The 13321-nt window shown below is 63.5% G+C and overlaps 3 protein-coding genes across 3 annotated transcripts; 1 reads left to right on the top strand and 2 right to left on the bottom strand.

Moving 5' to 3' along the window:
* Positions 1-41: 41 nt before the first annotated feature.
* EMIHUDRAFT_217319 (hypothetical protein) lies at positions 42-920 on the bottom strand (the record flags this gene model as incomplete). The annotated part of the gene is made up of 1 exon (XM_005760966.1): positions 42-920. The coding sequence occupies one exon, from the start codon at positions 918-920 to the stop codon at positions 42-44; it is 879 nt and encodes a 292-aa protein (XP_005761023.1).
* Positions 921-4987: 4067 nt separating this feature from the next.
* On the top strand, positions 4988-7603 carry EMIHUDRAFT_358812 (hypothetical protein). Its single transcript, XM_005760967.1, has 8 exons — positions 4988-5096; positions 5175-5446; positions 5628-5671; positions 5742-5888; positions 6137-6209; positions 6409-6524; positions 6803-6934; positions 7151-7603. Exons 1-8 carry the CDS (start codon positions 5023-5025, stop codon positions 7382-7384), a joined length of 1092 nt encoding a protein of 363 aa, XP_005761024.1. The 5' UTR covers positions 4988-5022; the 3' UTR covers positions 7385-7603.
* Positions 7604-8620: 1017 nt separating this feature from the next.
* Positions 8621-12251, bottom strand: EMIHUDRAFT_465529 (hypothetical protein; the record flags this gene model as incomplete). The annotated part of the gene is made up of 7 exons (XM_005760968.1): positions 8621-8854; positions 8947-9015; positions 9084-9122; positions 9297-9392; positions 9529-9934; positions 11259-11338; positions 11652-12251. The coding sequence occupies 7 exons, from the start codon at positions 12249-12251 to the stop codon at positions 8621-8623; spliced, it is 1524 nt and encodes a 507-aa protein (XP_005761025.1).
* Between the last annotated feature and the right edge of the window lie 1070 nt (positions 12252-13321).

A 13321-nucleotide genomic window follows, 5' to 3' on the forward strand; every position in this document is an offset into this window, starting at 1 on the left:
GTGCCGTTGTCGGCCGGTGAGGCCCCAAACATGTTTTATTTTCACAGGTTTTCTCCGTCTTCCTGCCTTGTGTAGAGCCTAGCCTGTGAAGCATATGGAGCGCAAGCACCTGTTTGGCCCTTGCACGTGCACGTCATATGCTTGCCAAATTGCTTGCCAGGAAGGCGCGATTTAAAGGGCCTTGGCTCTTTCGCAGCAGTATCCGAGCCGGCGCGCAGAACCTCCACTTCCGTGTGCGTTGCACTCGTAAAGCTTCGGACCTGCCTCACCGCCGGGGGCAAGGCAATGAAAGAGCGGAAGCTGAGGTTGGCGGCTATGCTTGCGAAGGTGTTGTCGATTGGCTCCTCGAGCGGCAAGGATGCCTCGAGCAGGCGGCGCGCGGCCGGTCGCTGCACCGCGTATCCGTGCAAACAGAGAGGGAAGACGGCTTCTCGCCATCTGAAGTGTCGGCCTCGGTCGATCCATTTTGCCTGGTCACTGCATCGTTCCTCGCAATACCCGAGGTACAGAACGTCAAAGGGAGGCGGCATCGTTAGCGCCGAAACCATCCATTCCGGGGAAATGCGAGCGTCGTCCTCCAACACGATGCCAACCCTGTGCCTCGAGCGTACAAACGTTCGCATCGCGGTCAGGTGGGATAGCGCGCACGCGAGACGGCCCTGGCTGGGACGACGGTACCAGGCCGCGCGCTCGGAGGCCGCTCGCTTGAAGTACGATTCGCCCACCGTACCGTTTGACACCATTTCCGTCACCGTGTCAAAGTCCACGCGCCTCTTGTCGAAGGCAGGAAGCACCTCTGACCGTTTGTCAATTTTCAGTGAGCGCAGATGCGAGACGATGCTACCTCGTCGTGCCGATAGTGCTATCACATAGATCCAAGCGTCGATGCGAATCAGCGACGCCAGCAGTGTACTGGGCATGGGAACAATGGCGATCTGACAGGGGTGCAGGGCTTTTGACCGGTCGGTGGCGCCGTTTTCATTATGAAGAAAAACTCCCGCGACGCCGCCGTCTCGCCTACGTCGCCGCCGCTATCAGGCCCATTCATGATGCAGGCCCAGCCCACACCCCTGGCTCCTATGCCGACGTGTCCCGCGTGCTCCCCCGTCCGCCGATGTCTCTGCTGCCGCCCGCCGGAGCACTGCAGCGGGCGGGCCCTCCTCGCCGCTTTGGCTGCCGCTGCATCGCTGTCAGCTGGTCATTTCTGTCTACGGTCATATGGGGGCGCCATCGCTGTTCTCTTTCTCCTGGGGTCAGCTCCAAGCTGCCGTGTGGGGAAGTTGCCCCTTGGGTTCCCCCCCCCCCCCCCCCCCTCTCGCCGCGGAACTGCATGCTGCGATTCTCGCCCCTTGTCGCCGGAGCCAGGTGCGTGTGTCTAATCGTAGTGTGGGGGCCCTGGCCCCCCTCCGTTTTCTGTTTTCTGTTTTTCACAACGCCCGCCCGCCCGCCACCCCGAGGCGGCTCGGCCCCCACTGACCCAGAGATCGCAAAAACGCTCGGCCCTAGCTGTACGAGAGCAATGCCGTAGGCGGCGGCCGTAGCATACACTGCGAGCACACTCGGTGCAGCTGCGAGGTGCAGCAAGAGCACGTCGTTCCTGCCTCTGCTGCCACTCTCGCGCACCTGAGGCAAACCCCAGTTTGGGACCTATTTGAGGCGGTGTGGCGGCACTCACAGGGCACGGGAAGCTCTCCCGCCGCGTCTGCGTGGCCCGCCCGAGCCGCGGGGAACGGCGCGCGCCCCTCCCGGCGGAGCTGGGTGCGGCAGATGGGCCCACGGGTCGGTTCCGGGCCGATTTGGGGCCGTTCTGTGTAGTTCTTGGTCAAAATCGAGCTACACAGTTGAAACTCTCGCCCCAACGGATACTTTTTGATTTTTCTGGCCACGATCGTCGACCGGGCCCGTGAGGCCACGGGAACGCCCTCGGATTGTACAGCACCCTCCACTAGCCACAACCGTGGGCCCTCAACCGCGTATCGGTGTCGCCACAAAATAGCCTTCAGACGCTGTCTCGTCGTTATAAATCGGCCAATCTGGCCCCTCTGCCACAAGATTTGCTTTGGAACGCACCGTAGCACGGTGGAGTCGAGATCCGGCGCGCAACCATCAAAAGTATCATCAATCGGGCCCGGCTAGACCTGCCACCGGAGGCGCGCAAAATGGAGGCGATTTTGTGGTGGTAAAGGGAAATGGCCAGAACGGGGCGCCGCGCGCTCGGGAGCCCTCGCCGCTCGCAGGCCAACTCCTCCCCAGCACGGTGCGTGCGTGCGCTGAGGTTGAACTCGATGCCGCGACTTCACAGCCTCCGTCGCTACCCAACGCGGCCAAAGGATATCTAGATATCCATTTCGAGAACCTCGAGAACTCCGCCCTCGGCGCTGAACTGCGCCTCACCACTGACCGGGAAGGCCGCCAAGTGGGCCAGCACCGGTCGCACATTGTGGCAGCAGTCAGCAGTGCATGTCTGATAGGTAGAGCAGCAGCGTCAGGGTCGCAGGGTCGCATCGTGTCAAGCCTCTCGCCCGGCCGGCCGCGTGCAGACGTTGGCCTGTCTGCTGATTTTTGGAGTGATCAGTCGGCGGTCAGTACGACCGATCAGGTTAGAGTTTTCTCATGATTGGAGGGTCTATCTGTGTGTACTCCTCGAGATCTCTCCAAATCTGCCCTCTGTTAGACCGGGTTAGATCGGGAAGTTGGTAGTATGAGCGAGTATGAGCGCTGGGGCCCCGTTTCCGCACTGCTGCACGGCGCACGGTGCCTCCGGGGGCCCCCGCCTCCCCCCAGAGCTTAGGACGGGTATTAGCGGGTGTATGATTTCTTTTAGGCTGCATACATGTTTCCTCGCTCACCCCCCGTCTCGTTTCCTTTCCGTGTTTCTCTACAACACCCTCTCTCGTTTCCTCTCTAGTTTCCCGAGGAAACTCCGTGGAAATCAGCTGGTTTGGGCCCAAATCAGCCAAATCAAGCCAAATCGGCAAAATACCGGGGTATTTTGCCGGGTTTCTCGGTTTCGCCTCAGATTTTGCCCCAGACTAGCTCTCAGACTCAGGCCTCAGGGGAAACTCGAGAGTTGTCAGAATGGAGCTCCAAACACCCTCTGGTTTCCCTGCACCCTGGGTTTCCCTGGAATTCCGGAAACGAAAAGTGCTGGGGACCCTCTCGTTTCCTTTTTGGTTTCCGGAAAGGTGTATGCAGGCCAAATTCCTATTACTGACACTGGTTGGGTAGTAGTCTAAGTTCTGAGCCTCGAGGCTGGACGGGTCTAAGTGTGGCTAGCCACGCTGGAGTGCTTGCGCGGTCTAAGATCAGCGGGAGCCTCTTACATCGGCTAAGTCGGCCGTGGCACGGCCTGGGGCCAGGAGGCTCCCACCGTGATCAACGATACGGCGCAGCCCCCAAATTTTCTTCGCCTGCGGAGGGCGATGGATCCTCTTCATGCTTAGCAATCGCCGCCTCAGCATCCTCCTCTTCCGATTTTCGTTGCTGCTCCTTCATTCTTGAGCGACGTCTAGCCAAACAGTTCTCACATGACACGAAGCTCCTCAAGCTTAATCAAACGCGTGACGGTGAAGCCTGTGTGTGCTGGTCCTCTTTGAACGATCCGCGCGTGAGGTAGCATAGGGCCTTGTTGGCAGCAGCCAGCTTGTTGCGCTGCTTCGTTGCGATGAGCTGATTGGGATCGCAGAAGTGCATGCCAAGCACCGCCACGATCTTGAAGCAGAACACATCGCAACCGCATCGTTCGCACTGCCATCGGCATGCCGCGCCCGCCGCTTCGCCGCAGCCGCCTTAAGGCACGCATAGCGGCAGCACATGGTGGGGGGGGGTACTTGAGCAGGCGTTGCGCGCCGCAAGTAGCGCACTGGCCCTGGGAGAAGGCGATATGGCGTCGTGCGCGGCATACGTTGGTCGGGACGCGTCCAGGTATTTCGGGTAAACCTGGAGGCTTTTCAGGTATTGCAATATACCCGGGTTTTGCCCGGAGTTGGCCTTATGTCGTCTAAGTTCATGGCCCCCGACCATACAGCGTCTAGGTCCGAGCCCGGCTCCGTGTGGGGGCTAAGTTGAGCGCTCGCTCGCTGCAGAGGCTAAGTGTAGAGCGACCCTCTAGCCCTACTACCCAACCATTTTACTGACTGACTGATGTGGTGATGCTGATGTCCCGAAAGTTGGGATGGTTCCTTATAAGGTACGAGCAAAGTCGAATCCTTTTGAGAGAGGGAGGTGTGACACAAACACACACACGCACACACACACACACACACACACACACACACACACACACACACACACACACACACACACACACACTCGGACACACACACGTGCTAGCCGTCGCCCACCCTGCCTGGCGCGCCGCTCCGAGACATGTCATCTCCTGGGGAGATTGGCGACAACCCGACGGGCAGACCCCGCCCCGCTCGCAGGGCGTGGACCACACAGCACACACCTTGCGCTCCTTTCTCTCTTCGCACAAACCACCACTGTAAGGTGCCCTATATGGGCTTCCAAGTATCCGGACCTTCAAGACATGCGCTTTTGGCCGGTGGCCTACTCGGACATGGTAACTCCGGTGAGATAGTGGCTGCCAGTTCGACACTGGGGCCGATCGAACTTGAGTTGTTCGGAGGAGGAAGAATCCGGCCAGCACGGGTACAAAGAGGGGTACCCGGAGAATCCCCAGCTGCGGAAAGGTAGTGTCGCTCAAGAGGTGCGATACTGCGGGGGGGTGTATGTAAGGTGCCTATATGGGCTTTCAGTATCGGACCTTCGAGACATGCGCTTTTGGCCGCCCGAGATTCCAGGAGCACTTGGAGCACTTGGAGTGCAGTCGGTAACCTCACATCCAGGGCCGGTGAGCTGAGAAGCGCATCCAGCGGGCCGGATGATCGGTATCGGGTTACGGGCAAGAGAGCCCTAGCCCCGGGGCTGCGCGTTCGCAGGCAGCATTTCTCTTTTTTCGGAAGGAGGCATACGCCTCTGGCTGCGATGATACCACCGCCACCACCCGCACATCTGTCGATGAGGGCGGAGATCGAGTGGCTAGCTGGCAGCGCGGACAATGCTCGCGGCGTCGCTCTCGCTCTGTCGTCGAGGCGCAAGCGGCCCGCCCTTGCGCCCGTCGCTGCGCCCGCACAACGATCCACTCAATGTAGCCCTCCCGCGCCCCGCAGCCTCTTCATTGGCGCCTCCTTCATCATCAAGAAGAAGGGGCTGCTCATGTCGGTCGAGAAGGGCGGCAGCTCTGCGTCGGCGGGTGGCTTTTCGTACCTGCGGCAGCCCGTCTGGTGGCTCGGCATGCTGACGATGATCGGCGGCGAGTCGGCCAACTTCATCGCGTACGCGTACGCGCCCGCTATTCTGGTGACGCCCCTCGGCGCTGCCACCATCGCCGCCTCCGCCGTCTTTGCGCGCTTCTTCCTCGGCGAAGACATGCACATCTGCGGTGCGCGCCGCGCTCCCCCGGAGCGTGTGTGTGTCTCTCCGTCCGAGCCAGAGGGAGGGGGAGGGTCCGTGGCGAGAGCCCCACGGGGCTTGCCCCACGAGTGCCGCGCCGGCCCCTGCCGGCTCAGCTGAGGAGTGCGCGAGCTCCTCTCCCCCCCGGGACCTCGCCGACCTCTCCTCAGGTATTGCAGGGATCCTGCTGTGCACCGTCGGCACGGTCGTGCTGGCGCGGTTCGCGCCGGAGGAGGCGCCCTTTCCTAGACCTGTCCTGGACCTGTCCTGGAGCCTTCCTGCAGGTGCGGTTCGCGCCGGAGGAGGCGCCGGTGACGAGCGTCGAGGAGGTTTGGTCGATGGCGATGCAGCCCGTCTTCCGCGCGTATGTCTGCTTTGTCCTCTCCTTCACCCTCGCCCTCGTGTATGGAGCGGCGCCTAAGTACGGAAAGGCGAGTCGCTCGCAACCACCCCTCCCCCGCCAGCCGCCGTCTCCTCCGCCGCCGCCGCCACCGCCGCCGCCGCCCTCTCTACGCCGCCTCGCCGCCTCCTTCGCTCCCCTCCCCTCCACAAACCCGCCCGCCTCGCCTCCTCCCTCCCCCCCCCGCCCCTCATCCCACCTCTCCGCCGCACAGACTCGCGTCGCCCTCCTCGTCGCCTCCCCTCCCTCACCTCCCTCCCGGCCCCGCCCGTCTGCCAGACTCACGTCGTCGTCTACGTCGCCATCTGCTCAATGATCGGGTCGCTGAGTGTGATGGCGCTGCGCGGGATCGGTGAGAGATAGGGAGATTTGGGGAGAGATAGGGAGATGGCGCTGCGCGGGATCGGTGAGAGATAGGGAGATTTGGGGAGAGATCGGGAGATGGCGCTGCGCGGGATCGGTGCCGCACCCGCCATGCCACCCTCCCTCCCCTTCAAGCCCTCCTCACCACTGCCCTGCCGCCGCCCGCCCATCCCTGCTCCGCGCGGCAGGCATCGCCGCCAAGCTGACAATGCGGGGCTCGGACCAGCTGCGCAAGCGGGAGACGCTCTTCTTCATCCTGTGGGTCGGCTGCTGCATCGCGACGCAGATGAACTACCTCAACAAGGCGAGATGTAGCCGAGATGTAGCCGAGACAAAGCTGAGATGTGGCCGAGATGAACTCCCTCAACAAGGCGCGCTCGGTCGCACTTCTCCAGACACGACGATCGCACGGCCACACACACAGAAGCACCAGCACACAGTTACATATAGACACTCGTCCCAGCCCCGGCACTTTGCACCGCCGACGCGCCAGCAGCCCCGCTCCTCACCGCTCCTCACCGCTCCTCACCTCCTCCAACACCCCCCCCCCCCTCCCTCCCCTCGCCTCTCCCTCCCCTCCAGGCGCTAGACACCTTCAACACCACGATGGTCTCGTCCGTGTACTACGTCTTTTTCACCGTCTGCACCGTCACCGCCTCGATGATCATGTACAAAGACTGGGAGAACCAGACGCCGGGCTCCATCTTTTGGCAGGCAGCCCAACACCCCCCCCACCCCTCGCGGCCGGGGGGGCCCCGCGCCTCCCGCGCCCCTTGGAAAAATGGCCACCCCCGGAAACCCCCCCCCCCCCCCCCCCGCTTCCCCAGCCCTCCCCTCACACCTTCCAAAACACCCTCCCGCGACACTCCCGAGACACCCTCCCAAGACCCTTCTCCAACCCCCTACCCCCCCCCCCAAACCCCCCTCCAGGTCGTCGCCCTCCTCGTCAACGTCGCCGGGGTGCACATCCTCTCGGGGACCAGGGACTCGGCGCCCGGCTGCCGCGCCGGCCTGCGCGCGCTGCTCTCGAGGAGAAAGTCCGAGGAGAAGCCCGAGTACACCCACCTCTGCGCGTGCGACGACGACGCGGAGCAGCAGCAGCAGCAGCAGCAGCAGCAGCATGGCGGCGCGAGCAGACGCGACTGGCTCGAGAGTAGACACTGATCAAACGCAGGAGGGCGCAGAAGTGCTGCACTTCTGCACAGCGCTGCATTCTGTTTAGGGGGCAGGGACCCATGACGGTCGGGCACCGAGATAGAGATGATTCATCAGAGAGTTTTGCGCACGCGTGTGTGCGAGCGAGGCCACGTGCACCAAGCCAGCTCACAGGACTCAGGAGTTCAAGTAGCGTGAGCATAATATTACTTCAGCCTTCAGGGGACCAATATAACGTGTGCATGCCGGCGCCGCGCACGATCAGGGCGCCACTTTCGGCGACGTCCGTGTTCCCCGCGTTTTGCACACGTCGACACATGGCACCGACGCAGCTCAGCATTGTGCTGGAGCGCCTGCTCAACGAACTCGGGATAGCCGACCTTAGCGGTGTACGTTCGAGGCTGTGCTCATGCACGATACAGGCGCGGTGCTCGACGCGATCCGAAGCGCTGCTGCAGCCGCAGAGGCTGGTGCGGCGGCTTATGCCAGCTCGGCCACGAGCAATGTTGTTGTGTCCCCAGGCAGCACTGCTACCGCTGGCGTAATCTCTGTGCAGCACAAGTGAGCGAATATAGTGATAGTGAAGAGATATACGTAGCGTTACAGTCGTCGACCCTCCCACCGTGTGGGCCGCCGGACCCCGGAGAGCTGCACAGCGCGTGCAGACAGCGTTGCGCGAGCATTGCCATTGGAGAGGCCAGCCTCCGGCTTCTCAGCGTGTCTCGCGAGTGCTGGCGGATCTCTGTCTGCCTGGTAGCTGGGTGTGATAGCGGGCTCTCTGGAGGTTTTGCTTACAAATTTACGGATTTACGGATTTACGGATCCACCCCCCTCCCCCCCCCCCCCCCCCCCGCGTCCCCGTGACCCCTGGACCCGGCCGTGAGACGCGCATCCGGGAATCAAGTTGGTGCCGGCGGGGCGTCTCGCTCTCGGCGTCTACCCCCGATCTGGCGAGGTACTCCCACGCCTCTCGGGGTTTGTGTCTGGCCGAGTGCTGGGGCGAGCCTCGGCGAGACTGCGTCAGCTGTTCCCACAGCAGGCTGGAAGTACCTCGCCAGCCCCCGATGACATTCGCGCGTCAAGAGATGCGTGTGAAAAAGACGAAAACGCAGCTTGTAGACGGTGCAGTGGTTGCACGTCTCGGACAATCGTGCTTTTTTATGTAAACTGTAGAAACGCAAAACCCTGTGGGATCACACCGACGCGCGGGGCCGGCGACGAGACTCGCCGTCGGCCTTTCACGCCTCAGAACTTCACCACCTTCGCCCTCTTCCGCGTGGGCTCGGCGCTCCTCGCCGGCGCCTCGGCGGCCGACTCAGACGGCGGCGCGGCGGCGGCGGCACTGCTCTTGCCGCGACCGCCCACCGCCGCGATCTTCCAGCTTCCGTTGTGCGTCATGCCCTTGTCCGCCGCCGCGCGCTCCGCCGCCGCGTCGCGCTCCTCCTCTTTCAGCGCCGCGAGCCGCTCAAGCTCGGCCACCTAGCACGCGTAGGAGGCGTCAGGCGCCTGGACCTCCCCCGCCCCCTCCCTCCCTCCCCCGCCCCCTCCCTCCCCCGGCGGGGTGCGCGCACCAGCCCCTCCGCCTCCACTTGGACCTGCTCCACGCGGTGCGCCGGCTCGCCGGGCGTGAAGGTGCGCGCCTAAAGCGAGACACTCGCGTGAGGCAAGAGTCGGCCGGAGGAGGTCCGCCCGGCGTCGAGCGGCGCGCCACAGTGCAGCATCCGCGCTCCGACTCGCGAGGGCCAACCTGCGGGGCGCGGGCGTGTGGGCAGGGAATCCCGAGCGGGAGCCTCACGGCGGGCGAGCAGCGGGAGCAAGTGCCGCACGCACGGTGCATGCGTGCGTGCGTGCGCGCTCGTGCGTGCATGTGCGAGCGAGAAACGCACACGCACAGTGCGCGTGGGTGCGTGTGCGTGCCCACCTCGACCCGTAGCATCGTCCCGCGGTGCTCCCAGTGCGCAAACTTTTGGCCGGGCGTGTACTTGTGTCCCGCGTCCACCTCGACGCGCTTGCCCGCCTGGCGCGGGGCGTAAGGGCACGAGCCGCGGGCTCACGCGGGCGGTGCGTCGGACACGGGGCTAGCCGGACAGCCGCAAAGTGCGGGCGCATGCCTCAGCCAGCATCCGCTGCACGTCAGCACAGACGGTGAGCACCTTGCCGCGCTGGCCGGCTTGGCCCTTCCAGAAGATGGGCACCACAACAACCTCCGGCGCACCCTTCTTCTCCTTGCGCAGCTTCTTGCCCAGCTCGCGCTTCGCCTGTCGCACACCACGGCGGTGAGCACAAGCGGCATCGAGGCGGCGCGGCGGCGCGGCAGCGGCGTGGCACGCCTGCAGCTTGGAGGCAGCGCGCTCGTCCCACTTCCGCCGCTCCTTGGGCTTGCGCTTGCGCTGCCTCTTTGTCGGAGTGTACTCCTTGCCCTCTGCCCGCAGCGCGAGCGCCTCCTGCTGCCGAGCCCGCTGGAGGGCCTTGCGCGTCTGCTCGCTCTCAGAAACGGCGCTGCTGCTGCTGCTGCTGCTACCCTTGCGCTTCCTCGCGGCGCTGGACGCTTCGGCGGACCTGGACGCGCCAGGCTTCTCCGATTTCTTCGTACAAGGCTGCGTGGCTGACTTGACCATCGTCCCAGGAAAATAAGTTTTGCGCCCGGGTGCCAGTTTGGGGGGCAAACCCTGCCCGCCCCCTAGGACCCCGGGTAAGGCCCAGGTGTGGCCTAGGGCATCAGAAGGGACCAAGAGGAGTCCAGTCTGAGCCATAGAGCCCATGTCTTTGCCCCCGAAGGTCGCGTCCAAATGCCCGGAACGGACGTTACAGTGGTGTCCGGCCGGCACGATCACCGAGCTGTGACGCTCAGGGAAGCCTGATGAGGTGCTGGTTTCTTTGCCCAGGGCTGGCCTACGGCCCATGCTGGATCAGCTGAGCAAGGTTTGGGGAGAATCCCCCGGACAGATCTTCAGATACCGTTTTGACGGATGACCGAAAATGGGCATCAGTAACCAGCCTCCGGCGCGCGGCGGGGCCCCCCGCTACCATCCAAACCCGAGTACCGGTCTACTATCATAGGTAGAGGCTCAAGTGTGACATATAAGTCCACACCCATACACATGCACAAAGCAACTCTCACGGCACACGGGCACCGGGTGGAGCGGTGGCGGCGGCGGCAGCAGCACGCGCGGGCGGACGGATTCGGACGGGGCGGAGCAGCGACTGCCTGGGCGGCCGCTGCTCTGTCTGCCAGAGCGCGCCGTCTGCCTGCGCAGCTCGAGCGCGGTCAGGTGCGAGGACGCGTGGCGGCGCGGGGAAACGCGGCGGCGGTGGCGGCGGCGGCGGCGGCGGCAGCGGCACGCGCGGGCGGACGGATTCGGACGGGGCGGAGCAGCGACCGCCTGGGCGGCCGCTGCTCTGTCTGCCAGAGCGCGCCGTCTGTGCGCAGCTCGAGCGCGGTCAGGTGCACAGGGAAGCGTGGCGGCGCGGGGACGCGCGGCGGCGGTGGCGAGCAGGCGAGCGGCCCGCGCGCGGCGAGGCGGACAGGTGATCGGCAGGCGGGTGATGGGCCGGAGAGTGACCGCGCCCAGCGATCGGAGCGAGCCGATCGTCGCTCGGCCGCAGCTGACCTCGAAGGCGTGCGGAGCGCGACTGTCGGTGTCGGAGGGCGGCCGTCATGTGGCGAGGAGGGAGGACGACAAGTGCGCGTCGTACGGGTCGCTCTTCATCGGCCAGTCGAGCGGACGGTAGCGTCGGTCAAAGCAAAGAGGGCCGGTGAGGCCGGCGAGATTCGTTGCGAGATACGGTTCGCGCCCAAACAAGTTTGGACGCTCGGGGGACGCGCCGCAAAAACCAAAATCAAGCCCATGGAAAGGGGGCTTCTGGGGCGGCCAATTCACACCTCGCGGGACTACTTATGTTTTCGTAAACGTAGTTGTGGCCCCCCGCTACGTCGCACGAGTGCAACCGGGTAGCGGGGGGCTAAAAACGGGGTGATTTCGGTCATCCGTCCATATCACACGAGTTTTTGGACTTCTGTTAAAATATCTCCTCAATGACAATGTTCAGGCGTCCGCGCCGGAAGTGGCGCTACTGCGCTGTTCATCAACACGAGCTCGACGCCAACGGGAGCAGCGGCTCCGCGCCGCCGTTTGCTCCTCCCCGTGCCGCCGCCGCCGCCGCCGCCTCTGCCGTCGTCGTCGCTGCCCCCGCCGCTGCCACTGCGGCTGCCTCTGCCTCTGCCTCTGCCCCTGCCCCTGCGGTCGCCGCCGCCTCTGCCGCCGCCGCCGGCCACCGCCATGTCGACAGGCTCCCATTCTGAGATGGACGCCTCGCCGCCGCCAAGCGCCACCACCCTGACGGCCACCGCTCCGCCAGGCAAACAGTCGAGGAGCGCGGCCTGCTTTGGGCAGAGCTTGCCGGGCATATGCTTGCCAGAAGTCGAGCCAGGGTTGAGGAAGAGGACGCCTGACGGGTGCCTCTCGAGGCGCGGCACATGCGTGTGGCCGTACACGATAATATCTCCCTTTGGCCGCCAGCCGCCGGGCGGCCTGAGCTCGGACAGCACAACTTCGTCGTCCTTGTGTGCGATGAGGTCGCCGTGGTGAACAAAGCATCGAACGCCGCTGACGCTGTCCTCGTAGGTGGCAGTCGTCGGGCACCCGTGGCCGCCGTCGTACCTGTCGTCGGTGTTGCCACGCACAGCCGTGACTGGCGCCACCTCCCTCAGCTCCGCCAGCAGGCTCGACACCGTCTCGCCCTTCTTCTCACCGATCACGTCGCCCGCATGCAGGATGTGCTCGACGCCGGCAGCGCGGAAGGCGGAGAGCGCCTTCGTCCAGGCCGCAATCGACCCGTGGGTGTCAGAGATGATGCCGACCGTGGAGTGTGCCATTTGCGAGTTCAGTTTGGAGAAGGCGGGATTCCCGCCTTTTCTTTTATGGAACTTCGAACACAGCGTCTTGCTTGCCATAAAAACGTCCACCCATACCGCGTTGGTGTCCAGTCCGAGCCTGGCTGTTCTTCACCTTTCTACCTACCTACCTTTGCCAACAACCTAATACAGAGAGAGGCGCGCGACATTGGCCTGTCCGAGGGTTTCCTCTCGCACCCTACCTGGTTTCCTTTCCGTGTTTCCTGCTCGTTTCCCTACAACACCCTCTAGTTTCCTCGGGAAACCCCGGGGAAACTCCGTGGAATTCGTCATTTTTGGGGGGCTCTGAGCCGTGTCTGAGGCTGTTTTGGGGCCAAAATCGGCAAAATACCGGGTATTTTGCGGGTATACCTGGAAAACCCCGGTATACCTGGAAAATACCTGGGTATCGTGCCGATTTCCTCAATTTTGCCCCAGATTTTGCCCCAGACCAGCTCTCAGACTCAGGGAAACTCGCGAGTTTCCCGAGGGAAACTCGAGAGAAACAGAATGGAGCACCAAACACCCTCTGGTTTCCCTGGAAACTTCCGGAAACGCAAAGTGCTGGGGACCCTCTGGTTTCCCTCTGGGTTGCCGGAAACCCTCGGACAGGCCAAGCACTCACACTCACAGGCTAACCTCTAAATCTGCACCTTGGATGGCTGCGCTCCCTGTTTACAGCCATCGGTGCTAAAAGTGGCTGGCACGCCTAGATCTCAGCCATACACTCCTACCGGATGGCTGAGAACTAGGCATGCCAGCCATCCTTAATTCACATGGTTGCAATTAAAGCATCCTGGCCACTCCGCCTCCCAGCACGCGCCATTTTGGCTGCCTTCCAGCCAGCGAGCAGCGTAGCCATCCTCCGGCCGATGGCTGCGATGGCTGTGTCCCAGCCATCCGCCCGGCCGCAAGATGGCTGATATACAGCCGTCGCAGCCATTTGGCTGGAGGATGGCTGACGCGAATTCGACCCAGCCTTCTGATCTAGTAAGCTCAGCCATCCTTTACGGTCGATATGTGGCTGCCACTCCTGTATGACCCCCACGGCC

The sequence above is a fragment of the Emiliania huxleyi genome (genome assembly GCF_000372725.1).
Source record: "Emiliania huxleyi CCMP1516 unplaced genomic scaffold EMIHUscaffold_73, whole genome shotgun sequence".
Classification (NCBI taxonomy): domain Eukaryota; phylum Haptophyta; order Isochrysidales; family Noelaerhabdaceae; genus Emiliania; species Emiliania huxleyi.